This window comes from Myxocyprinus asiaticus, chromosome 47 (genome assembly GCF_019703515.2).
Source record: "Myxocyprinus asiaticus isolate MX2 ecotype Aquarium Trade chromosome 47, UBuf_Myxa_2, whole genome shotgun sequence".
NCBI lineage: Eukaryota > Metazoa > Chordata > Actinopteri > Cypriniformes > Catostomidae > Myxocyprinus > Myxocyprinus asiaticus.
The window spans coordinates 25,871,365-25,895,673 of NC_059390.1; the positions used below are offsets into that span (position 1 = coordinate 25,871,365).

The 24,309-nt window shown below is 39.2% G+C and overlaps 1 protein-coding gene across 3 annotated transcripts in view; it reads left to right on the forward strand.

Moving 5' to 3' along the window:
- Positions 1 to 24,309, forward strand: part of iqsec3a (IQ motif and Sec7 domain ArfGEF 3a) — a 258,589-nt gene that overhangs the window by 228,367 nt on the left and 5,913 nt on the right. For all 3 annotated transcript variants that reach the window (XM_051691264.1, XM_051691265.1, XM_051691266.1), the window contains 5 exons: positions 65 to 190; positions 4,295 to 4,394; positions 5,972 to 6,133; positions 21,419 to 21,511; positions 22,531 to 22,577. In XM_051691264.1, coding sequence (XP_051547224.1) covers positions 65 to 190; positions 4,295 to 4,394; positions 5,972 to 6,133; positions 21,419 to 21,511; positions 22,531 to 22,577 — 528 coding nt within the window. The remainder of the gene's footprint in view (positions 1 to 64; positions 191 to 4,294; positions 4,395 to 5,971; positions 6,134 to 21,418; positions 21,512 to 22,530; positions 22,578 to 24,309) is intronic.

The following is a 24,309-nucleotide window of genomic DNA, read 5'->3' on the forward strand; positions in this document are numbered from 1 at the left end:
GGTCATTTCAGCAGTATCTTTTCACTCTTTTTAATTAAAATCCCTTCAATCTATCTATCCAAAGGTTCTGTCAGTGCCTCACAGAAGACTGGTGTGCTGCAGTCGACTATTTGAAGTGATTGACATCAACAAAGCCCAGAAGCAAGCAGCTCACCAGAGAGAGGTCTTCCTCTTCAACGACCTACTTGTGGTAATTACAAATCACATTTCGTTACTCAGAATCTCTCTTTACATTGTATTTTTGTAATTTATTTTTTCTTATCTGGTGTTGTTTGCAGAATCCAACAGAGTTTGATGTCAGCATGTTGCTAAGCTAACGATGCAGTATTAGAAGCATAAAGCCCAAAGTATACTCCGGTTAAATGCTGAGCGTTCGCGTACAGGATGCGTGACACAATTCTCATCATCAGTGCTTGAGCACTGAACGTGCGCAGCCGGATTTTTCTAATTGCGCATCTTTGAACACGCATTTGAGTGTGCATGCACCTGGAATTATGTGCACTAATCTGTGGATCCAAAAGGTGGCAACACTCACATTTGAGCCGTTGTTGTCATGAAGACACACTAGAAGAAGATGTAATTGCTTGTAAACAACAGGAGACAAAGGTAAAAATGTCAGCAGTGGATGTGTATGTCAAGAGGAGGTCTGCAGATACAGTACCTGTAATTGTATAACTCGAGTCTGAAGGACTATAAAGACAACTTTATAGGTCTAAACTCCTGAAGAGAAATAGTCCCTTGTCTTGTACAGTCGTAGTGCACATGCGCTAACGGCCTGTGTATGCACGCACCGTTAAATAGAGTATATTTTGACAGGCTCGTGTTCGACTGAATGCAGACGCTGAGAGTTTGTATCAAAATTGAAGTATACTCTGGGCTTAACAAATACGTTTCTGCAGTAAAACATTTTTACACACAATTTTTACATTTGATTAAAACGATTAAAAAAATATTACATTTGCACAATAACAGTTTTTGTGACAAAAACATAGCATAATACAGTTTAAAATGCTCATTATTGCAACATTTGCATAACGTGCACTTTTTCACATACAGTACCTGAAATGTTTACTGCACAGTATGCAGAAAGCAGTACACTAATTTTCCATTACCAATATAGCCATATGTCACACAAACCCCTAGAGCTCCTTTATTTTAATAGTTTTGGTGCTGAAAGGGAATTTTCCAAGCAGTCTGAATGTCACTATTGCTCATCAAAGCCTGTAATTTTCACAACTGTCCATTGTGGCACCTGGCATAAACGCTGCATCCCTTACAGCATGACATTTCAGATTGTTTAATTTGTGTTTTTATGTTTCTAACACAGCGGTAATTGCTGCAATTTCTCTGTCAAACTAGAAATCAGAACAACTAATTCTCTGCTCCAGTTGTCGCCCATAGTATGAACGCAAAAATGAGGTCAATAATTAAGTCCTCACTCCCCCCTTCTGCTCATATTATTTGGTCAAAGCCACAAAGTACAGCCTATGAAATGTATCAAAGATTAAATGTCTATTATAATTAATGCAGGCATTAGGCTGACTGGAAATCTATCACAGTGATGTATTAAACTGTTCTCATAATTACAAGTGCTCATTTTAATCTGGCCATAAAGGGGGAAGAGAAAACCACAGAACTCATTTTTCCCATCACAATTAGAGGTGAAACTCGGTAAAAATAAATAAATAGAAAAATGCAGATGACTTTGCAAAATTTCATTGTGCGTGAAATAGAAAACTGGGAAATATGAAAGCAGGTATATTTCCAAATATCTTGTCAATATCAGATAAGCAGACATTATTAAGTTCTTTTGTTGGTATTGATTCTCATAACTGGTTTTCTAACTTTGCTTAGAGAGTTTGGTATTAATTGTGTAGAAAAAAAAGAGTTGGCTCATGATTATTTTACTTCTTCAGAAAGTTCTCCTGCTTCTGTAGATTTATGGCAGAATGAAATATAGATTCAGTATCGCGAAATTGTGAGTAAACCAGCGGGGAAGTGTGATAAATAGACTCGTAACTCAACACTAATCTGTTCGGCCTTCTTTTCCTCACGTACACTCACATGAATACAAGCTTACAGTTTAATTGAGAACAGACCATTTAACCCAATAACTAAAGTTAGTGAAAATCATCAAACAAATAGTTGTATAATAACTAGAATCTATCATTTTAAATTTCAGAATATCTATACTCTGTTATAGCATATTTAGGCTAAATCAGTAACCTTGTTACACTCAAATTGTAAGTTTTATTTTGTTAAACATTATACAATTCGATTTTATGGAATTGTTTATGAAATTGAAATGTGTAAATCTTAAAAATAGGCTAAAATATTTTTTTGAATTCCGTTGTTGTTTCCAGTGTTTTTCCAGTCTGTGTGTATGTGTGTGTGTGTGTGCGCTTTATACATTTACAATAGTTTAATTTAGCTTTTTATCAAGTTATTATTGCGATATAATAAAATATCACAAATCAGGGTTTTAAACAATATTGAGTCAGTGTTGGGTAAGTTACTCAAAATAGTAATCCACTTCAAATTACTAATTCTCTAAAATTGTAATCATATTATTGATGACTTCTTTGAAGGAATCACTTTACTATTTTTTTACTCTGAAGTTACTTTCTAAAATAATTCACAGAAAAGTTTTTGTTTTTCTGCTTAAATTCAAAATAAAGTCTATATTACCTCATTTTTTTTCATTATCATTGTTCCTTCTGCTGTCACAAAAACACAAACAGATATATATGTATGGTCATTAATAATGTTTTCAATGTTAAATTCTCCATGAATATTTTTTTAGAAATATATATATACAGTATATACACTACCGGTCAAAAGGTATGAAACACTTATTGTCATGTGTATTGTGTTGATTCATGTCTTTTATTTTGAAATTCTAGTTCCTGGTTCATGTCATGTGTTCCTGTTTCCCTTGTCATGTGATTTCTGTTTTCCCTCCATGTTCTTGTGTCATGTTTTCATTGGGTTATTGTTTAATTAGCTTGTTATGAGTTCTGTTTGTTCATTGGTTTATGTTCTCCCATGTCTTGTATTTAAGCCCTCATGTTTTCATTGTCTAGTTGTCAAGTATTGAATGTGATGGTATGTGTTTGGTACGTCAAAGTCAAAGTCAAAGTCAAAGTCAAAGTCAAAGTCAAAGTCAAAGTCAAAGTCAAAGTCAAAGTCAAAGTCAAAGTCAAAGTCAAGTCAAGGTTTTGTAGTCAGGGTTATTGGTTCTCACTTTGGAAATAAACTGCACTTGGGTTCTCTCATCTTCATCATCGTCTTCATCATTGCCGCAGCAACAACGTTACATTCATTCTTTATTTTATATATATATATATATAATATATATATATATATATATATATATATATATATATTTTTTTTTTTCATATTTAGAATAATAGTAAAGTCATCAAAACTATAGAATAACATAAATGGAACTATGGGAATTGTGTTGTGACTAAACAAAATCCAAAATAAATCAAAACTGTGTTATATTTTAGCATCTTCAAAGTAGTCACCCTTTGTCTAGAATTTGCAGACATGTACTCTTGACATTTTCTCAACCAACTTCTTGAGGTATCACCCTGGGATGCTTTTTAAACAGTATTGAAGGAGTTCCCATCTATGTTGGGCACTTATTGGCTGCTTTTCTTTATTATTTGGTCCAAGTCATCAATTTCAAAAACTTTTTTAATTAAATTTTAGTTTTATAATGAAATAAATTAATATGGTGGCACAATTATATTTTTGTCTACAAAACTAATTTCAAACATTTAAGCCTTCAGATCAAAAGATTAAGATCATGGGAAACATTTCAGTCAAGTGTTTCAAAACTTTTGACCGTTAGTGTATATAACCTACATAATGTACTGAATTAAGAAATGAACTGAAAAGTCATTAACTGCAATCTGATGGCAATACTTTTAATTGTAATGCTTTGCACTACTTTTGACTTTAAAAGTAATTAGATTACGGTTACTTTGTAATCAGATTACACCCAACACTGGACATGGATTAAAAAAAATTGCAACTTCATAATAAAAATAATAATAATAATAATAATAATAATAATAAAATCAGCACATAAAATATTGAGTTTAACATCTTGAGGTGGATGAACAACATTTTCTGAAGGTTAAACACTTCCTTTCCTTTCTGTTTTAAGAGTTTCAAGCTATTTTATACCCTAATCTTGGAAAGTGTCACGTAGAAAGGATACAACTCAATCTTACACCAATATTACTCTTTGACTGTGATCTAATAGCTTCTCTTTTCTCCACAGATTTTGAAACTGTGTCCAAAGAAGAAGAGTTCAGCTGCCTACACTTTCTGCAAGGCTATGGGTCTGCTGGGCATGCAGTTCCACCTGTTTGAGAATGAATGTAAGTATGAATGTACATTTTTCTACAAACAGACACTGAAATTTACAATATCAAGATATCGACAGCTTCTAAACCATAAACCCTTATATGTATGATTTAGAGACATACAAATCTTACAAATCATCTGAAGACTAGTCGGAACAAACTTTTTTAAAACCTTTGCGGTAGTGCCACCACAGGTGACCAAACTCAATAATCAGACACAATCCCAGAGCGGCACTCTGATTTATAAGTAAATTATGGAGAAACTTTGAAAGACTTTTACAATATTAAATGTCTTTTTAAATCCAGATTGGACTTTTCAAACAAGTATTGTCCTTTGCATTCTTTGTATGACTGAATGATAAGATTTATAAACATTTGTATGTCTCGAATGTTGTAAAAGTCTTTATATTTTAGATGCTGTCCATTGTTGCCTATTGTACATTTTAGTGTGTATCAAAACATAAAAAAATAAAAAAATAACTGTGTGTTGAATGCCAATGAAATCACGTTAATTTAGACTAGCTAGAGGCAGGTCCAAATTGTCCAAATTCCTGTACTTTCAGAGTAGCTACTGCATTTGATGGATAATAAGTTAGTTTCCGAAGTACGGTCTTTAGGTATGCAAATCTGTAGTAGAAACAGATTCCTGGATATTCTACATCTGGGAATGTGGGCATTGTCCTTTTACTCTGGTGTTCTTAAATAAATGTTTATTCAGCGTTTTGAAACTGATGGCTCCTCACACTTCAGAATCTCAGCAGATGCAGTAGTTCATCTGGGAATTGTGCATCCTACTCTTTTGACATACAGCATTTTTCATATAGTAAAAAGTAAGCTTATTTCGAAGTGGAGCTAGACTATTATGGTTCTTTCAAACACCCACCTCTCTAATTTACCTCCAACAAAGGGAATATCAAATGATAAATGAAGAAGGTGGCAGGCATTGAAAAAAACCCTATCATTTTCCAATTAAGGTAACCGCAAGCATCTCATCTTCTCTCTCTCCCTCCCTCTCTCTCTCTCTCTCTCTCTCTCTCTCTCTCTCTCTATCTCTCATAGACATTGCATTTGTTTATTTCCATATCACTGAACAAAAGCCTATCATTTGCTGAGGTAGACTTAGGGGCCGTTCATACAGGATGCATTCCATCTGTGCTTTTTAAGATCTTTGTTAATGTACACATCTATCAGATGGACATCTTTGGCCGTTGTGTAGCTTCACACAGTTTTTCAGCATAGTTCATATTTTAAAGACGTGCTTGAGACCCCTGCTCAAAAATAATAATAAATGCGTTCCATCTAGCTCTTTCTTCAAAGCAAAAATATGTCTTGTTTGAACGGCTACTTACTTATTCTGTGCTGCCTACTAGTTGTTTGGCACTAAATTAACATGTTAAATTGACAAGCTTAATTGTAATACTTTTATATTCATTCCTTTTGTGTTCCATGGAAGAAAGAAAGTCATATGGGTTTGTAATGATATGAGGGTAAGTAAAAGAGAAGAAATTGTAGTTTTAAGGTGAACAATCCCTTGAACTTACATTACTTTAAGCATTACGACTTACATTGTTCCCTGTTATTTTCTGTTTCAGACTATCCTCATGCAATCACTATCTTATCTCCGTGTTCGGGCTCTGATAAGAAGCAGGTGTTGAATTTCTGTGCTCAGAACGCTGAGGAACTGCTGAAGTTCATAGAGGACCTGAAAGAGTCCATCGCTGAGGTGTCAGAGATGGAGCAGATACGTATTGAATGTGAGTGCTGCATTAGTGTGTCAAAATATTATGTATCTATGTTAAACTTGCTACATTAAATGTGCTACATTTAGGCTCAAAACTAACGCTTATAGCTATGAAGCTCGATTTCACTTGTTGCGTTGCAATTTATAATGGAGGCCTTTGCATTCTCAATGTTGCTATATAAACGCTGCAGGGCCACTATGATGGGCATTGTCTTCTATGGTCAGTTGTCTCTTTTACGTTAATTACTGTCATGACAGAGCAACAGTAACAGTTTGAAGAGTATCTTGCTAAGCAAGTTAATTAAACTGTTGACATTTATAAATACCTGAATAATAACAAATCCGTTTTAATTGGCACACAAATTTGAAGGTAACTCCATCTCCCCCTTGAGTATTGAGATGTGTTACCTCCACAGGAACAAAAAATTCTAAGGAACACACTGTGCCTTTCAAAAAGTCCAAAAACCATTCACAGGTGCGTATACCACAAAAATATAAGTCAACAATCCATATGCTTCAAGATGGTGCCGAGTATGACTGTTGCGCTGCGAGCTCTGACCCAATATTGCAGTTTTTGTTTGTTTTGTCTACAATTCTTGTGTTTTTCGTCTTGGATGTTGTCTGCCTTACTGTCTATGATAGACAAACCCTTTTGGACATTGGTTCTTCAATAGCACACCAAAAACCGGACTTTAAAAACCTCAATGCCAACCCGCTTTTTTCAAACACAACAGCGGAGCCCTTTGTCTGGGCAGCCCGGCCACAGAAGCCCAGCTGGAAAAGGGGAAGAAGAGCCGGCATTCTCGTCAGATTAAGACATTGCACAAATCGACCCCCGCTACCCAGCATTTCTACTGGCAAATGTTCAGTCTCTGGACAACAAGCTCTGCGAGCTGAGAGCGTGGATCTGTTTCCAACGGGAGACGAGGGACTGCTGCATTATCTGCCTTATAGTAACTTGGATGTCTGCAGAGATTCCAGACTCAGCCATCGAACCCATGGGGTTCTCAGTGCACCGAGCGGACAGAGTGAAAGACCTCTTAGGTAAAAGCAGAGGAGGTGGTGTATGTTTTATGATCATCAAATCCTGGTGTGATCAGAGGAACGTACATGCTATCAAGTCTTTCTGCTGTCCCGATCTGGAATTTCTCATGCTTCTGTGTCGACCATTCTGGCTACCGAGGGAATTCACAGCAGTCATAATCACAGCTGTGTACATCCCCCCACAAGCCGACACAGACCGGGCACTCAAGGAACTGTATGGGAGTATAAGTGAGCAGGAAACCGTGCACCCTGAGGCCACATTCATTGTGATCAGGGACTTTAACAAAGCCAACTTCAAGTCAATCGCACCGAAATACTTCCAACACATAAGTTGCAACACACGAGGGGACCGGGTTTTGGACCATTGCTACTCTCCCTTTCGGGATGGCTACAAATCCCTCCCCCGCCCACCATTTGGCAAATCGGACCACTCTTCTGTTCTCCTTCTGCCCGCTTACAGGCAGAAACTGAAACAAGATCAGATTCTATGCTACAGGACTGTTTTGATCATGTGGACTGGGAGATGTTCCGGTCTGCCTCTGATGACGACATCGAGGTCTACACAGACACCGTAACGTGTTTCATCAGGAAGTGCATAGATGATGTAGTGCCAACCTAAACAATACGGATCTACCCTAACCAGAAACCATGGATTAATAGCGATGTTCGTGTGGCACTTAATGTGCGGACCTCTGCTTTTAATTCCGGGAACACGGAGGAGCATAAACAAGCCAGTTATGCCCTCCGCAAAACTATCAGAGCAGCCAAACACCAGTACAGGGACAAGATTGAAGGACAGTTTAACACCACCAACTCTAGAAGCATGTGGCAGGGAATTAATATCATCACGGATTTTAAAGGGAATAAAAACCCCGCCGTGAACACCGCTGCCTCTATCACAGATGAGCTTAATACTTTTTATGCTCGTTTCGAGCTCCCACGGCCGAAGCTATAGAGGTTAGTTCACTCTCCATGTCTGTAGTGGATGTAACCCGATCCTTCCAACGGGTGAATATCCGTAAAGCCGCGGGTCTAGACGGCATTCCGGGCCGCATCATCAGAGCATGCGCAAACTAACTGGCTGGTGTTTGTACGGACATTTTCAACCTTTCCCTCTCCTTGTCTGTGGTCCCCACATGCTTTAAAACATCCACCATTGTGCCTGTACTAAAGCAACTCAAAATTACTTGCTTAAATGACTGGCGTCCTGTTGCTCTGACTCCCATCATCAGCAAATGCTTTGAGAGGCTAATCAGAGATTACATTTGCTCTGTGCTGTCTGCCTCACTGGACTTACTGAATTTTGCTTACCACAACAACCGTTCCACTGATGATGCCATTGCATCTATACTACACACTGCTCTCTCCCATCTGGAAAAAAGGAACACATGTGTGAGAACGTTTTTTGTAGACTACAGCTCAGCATTCAACACCATAGTGCCCTCCAAGCTTGATGTGAAACTCCGGGCTCTGGGCTTAAACAGCTCGCTGAGCAGCTGGATCCTGGACTTCCTGTCAAGCAGACACCAGGTGGTTAGAATTGGCAGCAACATCTCCTCATCACTGACCCTCAACACTGGAGCCCCGCAGGGCTGTGTTCTCAGCCCACTCCTGTATTCCCTGTACATACACGACTGTGTGGCAACACATAGCTCCAATGCCACCATTTAGTTTGCTGATGATACGATGGTGGTAGGTCTGATCACTGACAATGATGAAACAGCCTACAGAGAGGAGGTGCACACTCTGACATGCTGGTGTCAGGAGCACAACCTCTCCTTTAATGTCAGTAAGACCAAGGAGCTTGTTGTGGACTTCAGGAGAAAAGACAGAGAACACAGTCCCATCACCATCAATGGAGCACTGGTGGAGAGAGTCAGCAGCTTCAAGTTCCTCGGTGTCCACATCACTGAGGAAGTCACATGGTCCATCCACACAGAGGCTGTTGTGAAGAAGGCTCACCAACGCCTCTTCTTCCTGAGACGGCTGAGGAAGTTTAGAATGAACCACCACATCCTCACATGGTTCTACACCAGCAGTGTAGAGAGCGTCCTAACTGGCTGCATCACTGCCTGGTACGGCAACAGCACCGCCCTCAACCGCAAAGCCCTGCAAAGGGTGGTGCAAACTGCCAGACACATCATTGAAGGTGAGCTTCCCTTCCTCCAGGACATCTATACCAGGCGGTGTGTGAAAAACATTCGAAGGATCATCAGAGACTCCAGCCACCTGGGCCATGGGCTGCTCTCACTGCTGCCATCAGGCAGGCTTTATCGCAGCATCAGAACACGCACCAGCCGTCTTCATGACATCATCTTCCCCCAAGCAATCAGACTTTTGAACTCTTGATCACTCATGATACATATATCAGCGCTGCACTTTATTAGCCTCAGACTGGACTCACATATATACTTTTCTTAATAACACACTGGCAACTGACTATCAACCGACAACTGAATGTCAACACAACACTTCATATTTATTTCCACTGATTACATGGGGTGAAGGGGGGTACAGTGTACTTTTATTGTATACAGTCTTCTTATTTTGTTTATACTGTATATTGCATATTCTTTTTATTGTATACAGTCTTCTTATTTTGTTTATACTGTATATTGCATATTCTTTTTATTGTATACAGTCTTCTTATTTTGTGTTTATTGTATATTGTATATTATTAGGTGTATATTGTATATTGTGTTGTGTAACAAGATGTGTAAACTGTGTTATGTGTAAATCATTTATTATAATTGTCATACTGCTATGTTGCTTGGAACTGCACCCAAGACTTTCACCCACTGTTGCACTTGTGTATATGGTTGAGTGAAAATAAAGGGATTTGATTTGATTTAATATGCAAAAAGAAGCCTGCACACTATTTATATAAGAAAGACATACATCACTACATGCAAGATAAGAATAATTTTACTGAAGGTGAGCAAACGTTTTGGTCACAGGTGACCTTCCTCAGTGCTTGATTGCCATCCCAAACATAGGAGACATTTTAAGTCATACAAGTCACATGGTAACATGGTCACATGACACAACATGGTAATCAAACTCCCACAATACATACCAACACCAATACACCTTACACAATATAAAAACTAATTGATACAAATCATTAATACACAAAGACAATATCATAATTCAAAATCATGATTTTTAAAATATATAAAATCATTTATAATCATAGTTTCCCAACATGTCTTTGCCCAACAAGTCAAAGAATATATACTCTCTGAAGAAACTAGTTATACATCTTTTCTACCTCCTCCTCAAAGTCATTGTTGTTTGTGCGTATTCACTTAATATGAAGAAACTGACTAAATGGAAGCCCTTTCTTCAGGGGGGTAGTCTAGAAAATTAATTTTGGAATCACTCACTTCTATATTCAATTTGATGGTAGGGACAAGGTTATTCATATAATTCACAACATGTTCTAATACTGCATCTTCTCCTGTCCAAATCAAGATATTGTCTATGTACAATTTATAAAAAATAAGATAGTGTGAAAAAAGATTATTGTTAAAAACATGTTCTTGTTTAAGGAAAGACATGAAGCAACATGCAAAATCAGGGGCAAATGTTGCTCCCATTGCTGTACCCTCTTCCTGTAAAAAAGAAATAATTGTTGTAAATAAAGTAATTTTTAGTAAGCACAAGTTCTGCCATATCAACCAGGAAATATATTGGAGGTGTAGGATCACGTGTATGATTTTAAAAAATATCTCATGGCTACAAGACCTCCAGAATGTGAAACATTGGTTATAAGCTGACCACATCCAAGGTAACAAGTTTTCTTGCGGTCAGTGTCCTCATTCAATTATTTCATTCAGTGTTGGTACTGTATATATTGTGGGAGTTTGATTGTCATGTTGTGTCACGTGACCATGTTACCATGTGACTTGTATGACTTAAAATGGCTCCTGTGTTTGGTATGGCAACCAAAACATTTGCTCACCTCCACAGTAACGCAAGAGCACACATTATAGTTAGTCTATACATCAGGGCCAAATGCGTGCAATGTGTTGGCTTTTGCAGCAATATTTTTTTTATCCAAATTTGAGATTATCATATGCAAGTGCATATTATAGGATACAGAGGATACGCAATTGCTAGATTGCTAAGGTGTTATGGGTGGTTGCTAGGTGGTTACTTACTGGTCCAAGTCAAAAGAGTCCACCTGTCAAAGTCTCTGTGATATTCAGGGCCCATATTCACAAAGATTTTTATCTTACCACTAGGAGTTCTCCAAAGAGTTCCTAGCTAGGAGTTTTTGCTTAAAAAATATTCACAAACTGCTAAGAGCAAGTTTTAGTAAGGAAATATTAAGATAAGAGTAAGACGGAGTTGACCTTGTTGCTATGGATGATGTCACATTTATGAGCATGCTCTTTTAAATCGGCTAAAGTGATTGGTAGAAAGGGAAGAGCTGTTCGTCAGCAAATTCCACATAGACAGAAAGCGGGATAAATATAAAAAAATATGTATCCCGATAAATATATATATATATATATATATATATATATATATATACAATTGTGCTCAAAAGTTTGCATACCCTCTGAGAATTGGTTAAATATGTACCATTTTTAAAGAAAACATGAGTGAGCAGGCAAAACACATTTCTTTTATTTCTTATGGGATTCATATTCAACTGTAGGTTATAACAGAATGGCACAATCATAAAACAAAACATGGCAACAAAGAAAAAAATTAAATGACCCCTGTTCAAAAGTCTGCATACCCTTAGTTCTTAATACTGTGTATTGCCCCCTTTAGCATCAATGACAGCATGCAGTCTTTTGTAATAGTTGTCTATGAGGACCCAAGTTCTTGCAGGTGGTATAGCTGCCCATTCGTCTTGGCAAAATGCCTCCACGTCATGCAAAGTCTTTGGTCGTCTTGCATGAACCGCCATTTGAGATCTCCCCTGAGTGGCTCGATGATAAGGTCAGGAGACTGTGATGGCCACTCCAGAACCTTCACCTTTTTCTGCTGTAACCACTGGAGGGTCAACTTGGCCTTGTGCTTAGGGTCATTGTCATGCTGGAATGTCCAAGAGTGTCCCATGTGCAGCTTTCGTGCAGAAGAATGCACATTTTCTGCCAGTATTTTCTGATAACATGCTGCATTTATCTTGCCATCAATTTTCACAAGATTCCCCGTGCCTTTATAGCTCACACACCCCCAAAACATCAGAGAGCCACCACCATGCTTCACAGTGTGGATGGTATTCTTTTCACTATAGGCCTTGTTGACCCCTCTCCAAACATAGCGCTTATGGTTGTGACCATAAAGCTCTATTTTGGTCTCATCACTCCAAATTACAGTGTGTCAGAAGCTGTGAGGCGTGTCAAGGTGTTGTCGGGCATATTGTAACCAGGCTTTTTTGTGGCACTGGCGCAGTAAAGGCTTCTTTCTGGCAACTCGACCATGCAGCTCATTTTTGTTCAAGTATCGTCGTATTGTGCTCCTTGAAACAACCACATTGTCTTTTTCCAGAACAGCCTGTATTTCTCCTGAGGTTACCTGTGGGTTTTTCTTTGTATCCCGAACAATTCTTCTGGCAGTTGTGGCTGAAATCTTTCTTGGTCTACCTGACCTTGGCTTGGTATCAAGAGATCCCTGAATTTTTCACCTCTTTTTTTTTTCACCCAATTTGGAATGCCCAATTCCCAGTGTGCTTTTAAGTCCTCATGGCTGCGTAGTGCTTCGCCTCAATCCGGGTGGCGGAGGATGAATCCCAGTTGCCTCCACATCTGAGACCATCAATCCGCACATCTTATCACATGGCTTGTTGAGCGCATTGCCAAGGAGACATAGCACGTGTGGAGGCTTCATGCCATCCATCGCGGCATCCGCGCTCAACTCACCATGCGCCCCTCCGAGAGCGAACCACATTATAGCGACCACGAGGAGGTTACCCCGTGTGACTCTACCCTCCCTAGCAACTGGGCCAATTTGGTTGCTTAGGAGACCTGGCTGGAGTCACTCAGCACGACCTGGGATTCAAACTAGCGAACTCCAGGGGTGGTAGTCAGCATCTTTTACCACTGAGCAACCCAGGCCCCCAGTTTTCCACTTCAGGCACGTTACGCTGACAGAGAATGCTTGCAGGTCTCCTACTCTCTTGATGGAAGTGAGCACAGTCAAGTGGGCAGTCTTCAAAGAGAGTGCCTTAAGCTCAGCTGACTGCAGGGGCTCAAAGGGGGCTCCCTGTAGACCCTGAAGAACTACAGAGAGGTCCCATGAGGGAATGAGGCATGGTCTGAAGGGATTCAACCTCCTGGCACCTCTCAGGAACCTGATGATCAGGTCGTGCTTCCCTAAGGACTTACCGTCCACTGTGTCGTGGTGTGCTGCTATAGCGGCTACATACACCTTCAAGGTGGAGGGGGACAGCCGCCCTTCCAACCTCTCCTGCAGGAAGGAAATCACCAATCTGATTGCGCATCTCTGGGGGTCTTCGCGTCGGGAAGAAAAACACTTAGCGAACAGATGCCACTTCAAGGCATACAGGCACCTTGTAGAGGGGGCCCTAGCCTGAGTGATCGTGTCCACCACCACTGGTGGTAGGCCACTTAAGTCTTCTGCATCCCATCCAGGGGCCAGACATGGAGATTCCAGAGGTCTGGTTGAGTGTGCCAGATGGTGCCCCGCCCCTGAGAAAGAAGGTCCTTCCTCAGGGGAATTCACCGGGGGGGGGGGGGGGGGGCTGTCGCGAGGAGTGTGAGGTCTGAGAACCACATCTGTGTAGGCCAGCAGGGTGCTACCAGGACGACCTGCTCCTTGTCCTCCCTGACCTTGCACAGGGTCTGTGCAAGTTGGCTCACTGGGGGAAACACATATTTGTGTAGTCCAGGGGGCCAGCTGTGTGCCAGCGTGTCTATACCGAGAGGTACCTTGGTCAGGGTGTACCAGAGCGGGCAGTGGGAGGATTCTAGGGAAGCGAACAGGTCTACCTGTGCCTGCCCGAATCGACTCCAAATCAGCTGGACCACCAGAGGGTGGAGTCTCCACTCTCCCCTGAGGGTAACCTGTCATGACAGCACATCCGCTGCAGTGTTGAGGTCGCCCGGGATGTGAGTGGCTCGCAGTTACTTGAGGTGCTGCTGACTCCAGAGGAGGAGACAGTGGGTGAGTTGTGACATACAACGGGAGCGTAAACAGCCTTGACGGTTGATGTATGCCACCGTTGCCGTGATGTCTGTCCGAACTAACACATGCTTGTCCTGGATCAACGGCCGAAATCTACACAGGGCGAGCAGAATTGCCAACAACTCGAGGCAGTTGATGTGCCAACGCAGCCGCGGGCCCATCCAGGAGCCGGCGGCTGGCTGCCCATTGCATACAGCGCCCCAGCCCGTTTTGGAGGCGTCTGTCGTAACCATGACCTGCCTGGAGACCTGCTCTAGGGGAACGCCTGCCAGTAGAAATGTGAGGTCGGTCCAAGGGCTGAAGAGGCGGTGACAGACCAGCGTGATGGATAGATAGATAGATAGATAGATAGATAGATAGATTTTATAGATAGATAGAATTTTAGGACAATGTGCAGTCGGGAGAGGGCATATGATAGATGATTCTGCTGATGGATAACAGAAATTCCCAATTTATCCACGCTACACAGTTTCACTTTGCCTGTGGCCAATGAACCCAAAGTTGTCAAAATGTATCCCTGGTGTAATTGGGTTGTTTCGGTTCGTGGGAGAGTAACTGCATCTCTACGCCCAAAATTTTTATGAGTTGCTCCTACATTTCCGTTTTAGGAGCTACTTTTAGCCAGTATTTTTTTGTGAATATGGGCCCAGGTCCCTAGATATGGCTCAGTTTTTTTTTGTAAGTGCAATTGTTTAGAAAAGTAATAGTACACCTCTCCTCAACAAGCCTCATGATTTCAGGTATCATTACTATCAGCAACATAGTATAGGATGAATTGTGTGCCAAAGTTTAATACTAATGGTTAGAGGGTTGTTCAAATCCCTAACCCTAAATATGAGCAATAGTAATAGTGCCCCAGCAAGTGCAGTACCACTTAAAATAATCCATCAACCCAACAGCACTTGCAGCTGCAGCATTTTATATAATGATTAAGTATCAAAACAGTAAATTTCTGTATATCCCTCTTATTTACATTTAATGGTCTCAAATCATATAATGTGTGTATGTTTCCTCTCCTTATACACTACCGGTCAAAAGTTTTGAAACACTTTTCACAAAATGTTTCCCATGATCTTAAAAATCTTTTGATCTGAAGGCGTATGCTTAAATGTTTGAAATTAGTTTTGTAGACAAAAATATAATTGTGCCACCATATTAATTTATTTCATTATAAATCTAAAATTAAATAAAAAATAAATAAATAAATAAAAAAGTTTTTGAAATTGATGACTTGGACCAAATAATAAAGAACAGCAGCCAATAAGTGCCCAACATAGATGGGAACTCCTTCAATACTGTTTAAAAAGCATCCCAGGGTGATACCTCAAGAAGTTGGTTGAGAAAATGTCAAGAGTACATTTCTGAAAATTCTAGGCAAAGGGTGACTACTTTGAAAATGCTAAAATATAACACAGTTTTGATTTATTTTGGATTTTGTTTAGTCACAACATAATTCCCATAGTTTCATTTATGTTATTCCATAGTTTTGATGACTTTACTATTATTCTAAAATGTGAAAAAAAAAAAAAAAAAAAAAACAACAAAAAAAAATTATATATATATAAAATAAAGAATGAGTAAGTGTTTCAAAACTGTTGACCGGTAGTGTACATCTGTCCTTTAGGACCCTCAAAGAGTTGTTTATTAAATAAATAAAATAAAAAAATCATTTTTACAATGCAGTCAGGCTTCCAAATATCCTCTAAAGTAACAATATAAGAAAGACTGGGAAAAGGAAGAGTTCTTGAAACACATCTTAAGGTTTTTATGAGAGAGAGAGAGAGAAAGAAAGGAAGACAGACAGACAGAAAGAGAGAGGGCTGAGTGCTTGTGAACATCAAAGTGCATATTCTGCTGAGGCTGGTTGGTGTTCATTACAAACTGTGATAGAGAGAGCAAGGGACTATGGGAAGTCTTGTGCTGTGTGTGTATCTATGTCAGCAGTTTCAGTGAGGAGGTAAGCACCTTTACAGTCTTTCAAGAATACAGCTGTATCCCTCTCTCTCTCTCTCTCTCTCTCTCTCTCTCTCTCTCTCTTTCTCTCTCTCTCTTTCTCTCTCCCTCCCTCATCTTTTCCTCATGCTGAGCTGAAAGCTGTCATCTACAAAGCTACAAATTTTTCTCCTCAGAAAATAAACTTTGTTTTCCTCCCTTACAATTCAGATGTGAATGAGTTTGTACATTAATACTTTTAACAGCATTCAGTGTATTTGTCTATTGTAAAAAATGAATAATAGCAACCCTTGCAAAAAACTGTTTATTTGTTTCAAATTTGCAGTTACTTTCAAAACTGTATGGTATGGTAACTCTATGGTCAAATGATGCAGCTTCCCATCGGTAGTTGTGAATGTTTGGCAACAAGTGGACAGTTTGCCAATTCTGGCAAACAGTTCTGCTCAGAACCTTTGGCAAATATCTGCCACTACTGGCAAACAGTTATTTTGTGAACATTCGGTAAGTATCTGCCTCAACTGGCAAAACGTTATTTGGCAAAGCTTTGACAAATATCTGCCACTACTGGCAAACGGTTCTTTTGTGAAACTTTAGCTAATATCTGCCTCAACTGGCAAACAGTTCTGTTATGAAACTTTGTCAAATATATGCCACTACTGGCAGTCAGTTCTTTGGTAATCCTTTGTCAAATATATGCCACTAATAGCAAACAGCTCTTGTTGTGAACCTACGGCAAATATCTGCTTCAACTGGCAAACAGTTCTATTGTGAATCTTCGGCAAATATCTGCCACTGCTGTAAAACAATTTATTGGCAAACCTTTTGGCAAATATCTGCCACTACTGGCAAACGGTTCTTTTGTGAAACTTTAGCTAATATCTGCCTCAACTGGCAAACAGTTCTGTTATGAAACTTTGTCAAATATATGCCACTACTGGCAGTCAGTTCTTTGGTAATCCTTTGTCAAATATATGCCACTAATAGCAAACAGCTCTTGTTGTGAACCTACGGCAAATATCTGCTTCAACTGGCAAACAGTTCTATTGTGAATCTTCGGCAAATATCTGTCACAACTGGCAAACAGTTCTGTAGTGAACTTTTGGCAAATATCTGCCAACACTAGCCATCAGTTCTTTTGTGAACCTTCAGCAAATATCTGCCCCTACTGGCTAACAGTACTTTTGCAAAAATTTTGCAAATGTCTGCCACTACCGGCAAACAGTTCTGTTGCGAACGTTTGGCAAATATCTGCCTCAACTGGCAAATAATTCTATTGTGAACCTTCGGTCAATCTGCCACTATTGGCAAATATTTGTGTTGTGAACCTTCAACAAATATCTGGTAATACTGGCAGACAGTTCTGCTGAGAACCCTCATCAAATATCTGCCTCAACTGGCAAAAAGTTCTATTATCAACCTTCGGCGATTATCTGCCTCAACTGGCAAACAGATCTGTTGTGAACCTTCAAGAAAAATCTGCCTCAACTGGCAAACAGTTCTATTGTGAACATTCAACAAATATCTGCCTCAACTGGCAAACAGTTCTATTGTGAACCTTCAGTCAATCTGCCACTATTGGCAAACAATTCTGTTGTGACCATTCTCCAAATTTCTGCCACTAGTTACAGACAGTTCTGCTGAGAACCGTTGCCAAATATCTGCCAACTCTGGAAAACCATTCTGTTGTAAAGCCTCAGCTAATATCTGCCATTACTGGAACACTGTTCTTTTGTGAATTTTTGGCAAATATCTGCCACTTCTAGCTAACAGTTCTCTTGTGAACCTTTGCCAAATAGCTGTCTCAACTGGAAAACAGTTCTGTTGTGAATCTTCGGCAAATATCTGCCACACTTTGGCAAATATTTGCCAAATATCTGTCACTACTGGCAAACAGTTCTGTGGTGAACTTTCAGCAAATATCTGCCATTACTGGCAGACAGCTCTTTGGCTAACCTTGGCCAAAAGTCTACCACTACTGGCAAACAGTTCTTTGCATACCTTTGGAAACTATCTGTCACTACTGGCAAAATGTTCTGTTGTTAATCATCAGCAAATATGTACCACTAATGGCAAACAGTTCTGTTGTGAACCTTTGGCAAATATCTGCTTCAACTGGCAAACAGTTCTGTTGTAAACCTTCTGCAGATATCTGCCACTTGGCAACAGTTCTTTGGTTAACTTTTGGCAAATATAAACCATATATTTAAAATGTTATTAATATTTGAGAAAACTTTTGTTTGCCACATCAAATTCAGTATGGTGTAGCCAACATAAAGAAAGCCGATAGGTTGAACTGCATCTTGCCTTACCGATCGGCAAGATTTGCCAGTTGCAGTCAGGGGAGGAGCTGAAAAGAGAGCCATCAATCCATCGTGTGCTGAACCTACATCAGTCACGGCAGATAATATGATGTGTGTTTTCTTTATTGCAGATGAAGTGGAATTCAGATAGACAGAGGTTTGAATTTTACATAAAATAACCAGAAACATTATTCATTTGAAAAGGTTATGTGCTGCTTAATACAGTGCCTGCTGTCTGTACAAGAAGAAAGTTAAATAAAAGCCTGTATTATTTATTATCAGTATTTTTAATCATTTTTATTTTATTTTTATTTTTTATGAATAAATATGATATTACTATAATAAACATGAAATAAGCAAAATGTACTGTTATAAAAACAGATTTGTGAGAGCTTTCGCCAAACTGGAGGTGTCAGATTAAACATCATGGTAATGGCATACTTCCATACTACTCTTACTATTTCTGCCATAGATTGATATAGCAGAAGTAGTAAGAGTAGTATGTGAAGTAGGCCATTGCAAACTCAAACACAAGTCACCACTGTCACGTTTTGAGTCCAACCAATCTCGAATAAGCTGCGTCATCATTCAGAGCTTGTGCAGCTCCTCTGGGGCAGCTGCTGCACCAGTCGGTTGGTCTGGAATCGCTCTCGCAGTACTTTGATGGCATACGTCATGGTGATGTGATGGTGGCGCCGTCTCAAGTCATACAAAATTTCTAACCGACATGCACTGCTTCAAATCCAGTGCCGATTGCTCTGTACAGTGCTGCATGAAGTCAAACACACCTATTTTGTTGTCATGTGACAATAAAACAATAAAATGGGAAATTACATAACAGAGAGAACCCCTTTAGACAATAATGACTGTGTTTCATGAGGCTCTTTAAAATATCAGTTAATATGACCTTTTTATGACATGGCAAGTTAGTTCAGTTCAAATATGAAATGGTAACCACCCCAAGAAAACTTAATGATATAGATGATTCAATCTGTCAAAAAACTAGTGAACACTCACTTTGAACTTGATGGTAACATCTCTTGACATCTTTATAGTCATTAAATTATCATCATCAATTAAAAAGTGTTCAGACATGTATGAAACCAACATGAAAACAAAGATTACTTTTTTTTGTAATTTATTTATATATTTAGTTTTTGTAGGCAATTGCAAAATGAATGTGCAGGTTTTCTCTTTTGCTTCACATTAATGTCCGCATGTCTGCTCCATTCTCAGGACTTTAATAAAAGACAAGATGACATTTGTATCCTCCTTTTATCCTCTGATTTACTACAGCAATATGTATGGAATAACTGACGACGGACCATTGAACTCTTTAAAAATAATGCACACCTGAGGTGGTAATGCGGTCACGACAGGCCGAAGTCAATTATTCCGCTTATACCACAGTTACAACACCTTAAGACATCGTTCAGGATTTTATCTCAAGATATTTTCTGGTTTTCATCCCTAAAATGCTCTTATGAGAGGAACTACTTTCTTTCACCACGGATTCAGTGTCCTGCTTTAATACAGTCCGTGCCTTCCTTGCTAATTCGAAAACGTCACTTCACAACTAGCAACGGGGGATTGCGAGGCTTGCGCTGCTTCACTGGAGGACTTGCTGGAGTAACACGTTAGTGCTTTTGTGTGTGCGTGTGTGTTTGTGTGTGTGTGTGTGTGTGTGTGTGTGTGTGTGAGTGTTAGTGTGTGAGTTTGTATTTGAGGTATCGAAAGAGAGAAACTGAGAAAAAGAGATATCTCACTTCTGGGATTACCCTTTTTTTGTTGAAGCTCTCGTCAGAAGTAACATCACTTCAAATTCGCCAAAATGTGTGTTGCCATATTCCCGTTGTAAACCTTAATAAAAAAAATGTCATCCCCACTGAGATGCAGGAGTGTGCTAATGAGGACTCTGTTTTTCTCTCATGAGTATGTTTGGGCCTTAAGTGTGTGCGTTATGTGTATAATGTGTGTCCACGTGTGTGAGAGTGTGTGTGTGAGAGGGGGAGCATGAGGGTTTTTCACACAGATATTTCAGATAATATATAAACTGTTGTGTTTTGATCAAGTGTATCTTCCTTTGATACAGCTCAAGCCTTCATTGCTAATTCTAAAACGTCACATTAGAACTAGCAACGGAGGATGCGCTACTTTTTGGCATTGGAGTAACAAGGTAGTGCATGCAGGTGTATGTGTGTGTGTGTGTGTAAGTGTGGGGGAGACGAGGGAGCACGAGGGCTCTTTTGAACCAAAATTGAAATACAGTAAATGTAGGATATTTTAGACATTGTTTTGATGTTCTTAACCGATTTACTTTAACCAGTGACTTTGTTTTAATTGGTTATTTTGTTGTGGTAGCCTGTGTGTTTCCTTGAAAAATAATTGCACACCTTAGAACATCCGGGAGCCAATCAGAATCAAGCATTCAACAGACCCGTGGTATGATTGTGTTTAATTAGGTACCATACTTGTGTTTAATAACTGGATGATTGGTTGTTAGGAATTCTTTTTGCAGTCAAAAGTTTTTTATCTAGTATAGATCTTTCTTATGGCATCATTAAATCAGGTGGCATATTTTCCTTAAAAGAGTCCTTATGTTCATCCAAAGCTCTTTTGTGGTGTGATTAGAAATGACAATAGAAATGGCAATTATCATCCAGGTGGTGATTTGGAGCTCTGTTGTGTATAGGCGGAAGGAACATGGAATTTTGTGACATTTTGTGTGTAGCTTTGTGCATGAGCCTGTTAGAGTGTGCTTGTATGTGTGTCTGTGTTTAAGCATTTGTGGCATCATATCCCTCTGTCTCTCTCCCTCTATGTATGTGTGTTTGTAGGGGAGTTGGAGAAGCAACAGGGAGCCAAAACTCACTCCATCAAGAACAACGGGACTCAGCTTGAGTTGAGGGGCAGGCAGGGTTCTCCTTCAGGTACTTTACAGCACACACCACACACCACACACATTCACCTGTTGCATTTCATATTCTTAACATTCAGCATATATTACCTGATAATTTGAATACACTTGCTTGAAGTCGCAAATTCAGGAAACAGTACCTCTGTTCCAAACCTCAGTAAGCTGAAAATTATAATTTTATTAAATTATAAACCAAAGAATCAACCATTTAAAAACCATATTGGTCCACTACTAATCTGAATATGGTGGGAGGCCTGCATCTATGAAAATCAAACTAATGTATTTCTTCCCCTTTTTTTATTTTTTTTTATGATTGTATTTTTATGTGCACTTTGCTTGAGGAGTGTTATTTGTATGTATGCAGAGTTGCTACCTAAAGAGCGTTTCAAATCAGTCACTTTTTCAGCTAGGAAGCTGCCTTGGAAGGTACAGTAGCTGCTTAAACAGCAAGGTAGTTCACTAGGTTTCTGAAGAGAGTTAGGGAGTGCTATTACATGTGTTCTGCATCTTTGGTTTCTACTGTCAGTGATGGAGAAGGCATTGTCATTTTAGAGTTGTTTTGCTGGATTTTTTGGCAGTCTGGCAGTCTTCAGTTAGATAGTGACAAGCACACATCAAAGTCATACAAAAACAAATCTGGTGATAAAGAAAATGTCTACTTAGTTCATTAATGTCCACTGCCTCCAGACTTCAGTCCAATAGAACTTTCATGGATTGGTTCTTGTATAGTGTATGCAGTGCATTTTTTTTTTTTTTTTTTTTTCTCACCCATGAATGGATAAATCTCAAGAATATGTCTGGGTCATATTCCACCCCAGTCTTAAAAATATGTAATTTATTTATGTATTTATTTTACCTTATTTTTTCATGTGACCTAGCATGTTTTCGTTAGATTTAACCATTGTTCCCCTTTGTTGCTTATGAAAAAAAATCTACTTTCACATTTATGTAACCAAAATTATTATCTTGCACTGTATATATAGTACAAATCTTTTAATATTTAATCTGATTTGGACTCTTTTCTTTACCTAGGCAAACAGGAAATGAACACATCACAGAGTGGACACAATGCAGTAGAGGTAAGAGCTAAGTGTTCACACAGGTAAGTCCCTCCAGACCCCTAGAAACATCCGTCAAGCAAACTGCACAGATGACAGCTCATACAACATAAAGTCAGTGAAATTTAACAGGCCAAAAAAGCCATATGTTCCCGCTGCACTGAAAGCGCAGCATCCTCAGCCAAATGACCTTCCATTTCCCCTAAAGTCATTCTTAATGGTATTGCCACCACAGCAAAAAAAAGTCAAAAGCATTCACCTAGAAGTCAAACTCATCTGCACACTGCTGCCCCCTCCTGTTAAATTAACAATGCGGTGTGGAGGAGAATTTCAAGAGCGTGACCGACATGTTTTGCATTTTTTGCGTGCATTAGTTTGCGTGCATTAGTTTGGTGTAGTGGACTAAAGCACTGAACTGATAAGCAGAAGGTTGTTGGTTCAATCCCCACAGCCACCACCATTGTGTCCTTGAGCAAGACACTTAACTCCAGGTTGCTTCAGGGGGATTGTCCCTGTAATCAGGGCACTGTAAGTTGCTTTGGATAAAAGCGTCTGCCAAATGCATAAGTGTAAATAGAGCTGCTTTTTTTTTTTTTTTTTTTTTTGTGATCCACCATAAAGTTTATCCACCTAAAACAGTAGCCCAGTATAACTTAAAAGATAGTTTAGACATCTTTATTGCTCAAATAGCACTTTTTTTGTGTGCAGAAAAATTAATATAAGCTTCACATTTCTGCCTTTAAACCTTTTAAGTGCATGCCCCCAACCCTGTAACCCAAAATGGCCTAACAGGTAAAGTCACATTTAATATTGATCTCAACCTGGACCCAAAATCACTTGGAAACTGCTTGCAAAACTCGATGATGAACGATTGTGTGTGGGCGCATGAACAAAACAAGTTACCTTAAAATTAAAGCATTAATAATTTAGCATATCATTTACATTAATTATGAATAATTTGTATTTGTCATTTTTAATTTTCATTAAACCCAATAAAAACTTTAAGTTATACATGAAAAACTGACCACGAACCCAGCCTGAAACCAGACGTCTGAGTTTCAGAGTTCAATGTTTCCACTGTGGCAACCACAGTTAACTCTAACATTAATGTGATGTAGCACCTTCACCTCTCTGCAGGGGTATGAAAGACACCCTACTTAAAATACATTACCAGAGGGTCGTGTGAATAGCATCCTGACATTACAACGTCTCATGTGCATGTGAGGTAACTTAAGGACACACTGGCAAACAAGCACTGGGCCGGTAAATTTTAATCAAAGAGACACACTTCCGCTGTGCGACAAGACAGCTTTCATAAGTAGTTATTCATATCTCCACAAGCCCTCTGGTTATGATCTCATTACCACATATTAGAAACCTAAATAGTACTCACTCATTGCAAAATGTAGTTTAGTTGAAGTTGTGGGAAAGCAGTTAGCACACAGATATCTGCATGCAGGGGGCAAAATTAACACTCAGTCATCAAATGCAAGTAAAAATAGGTGAATTGGCATTGGTGAGTAAATAAAATGGAGCAAATTGCAGGTTGGTGATTTTTTTGGGAATCGCAACATAATGCATGGTTTCATTTGCTCTGCAAGAATGATAATCTGGCCTGTATGGATGGTAAATTATCTAAATGCACTAGTTTGCGGTTGTTGAAAGTGTTAATTTTAGATAAGAGTGGTTTGCCTCATAGAGGTTTTGTCTGGCAGGCAGGTTTCCATATCTGCTGCCATTAGATGTAGCACAT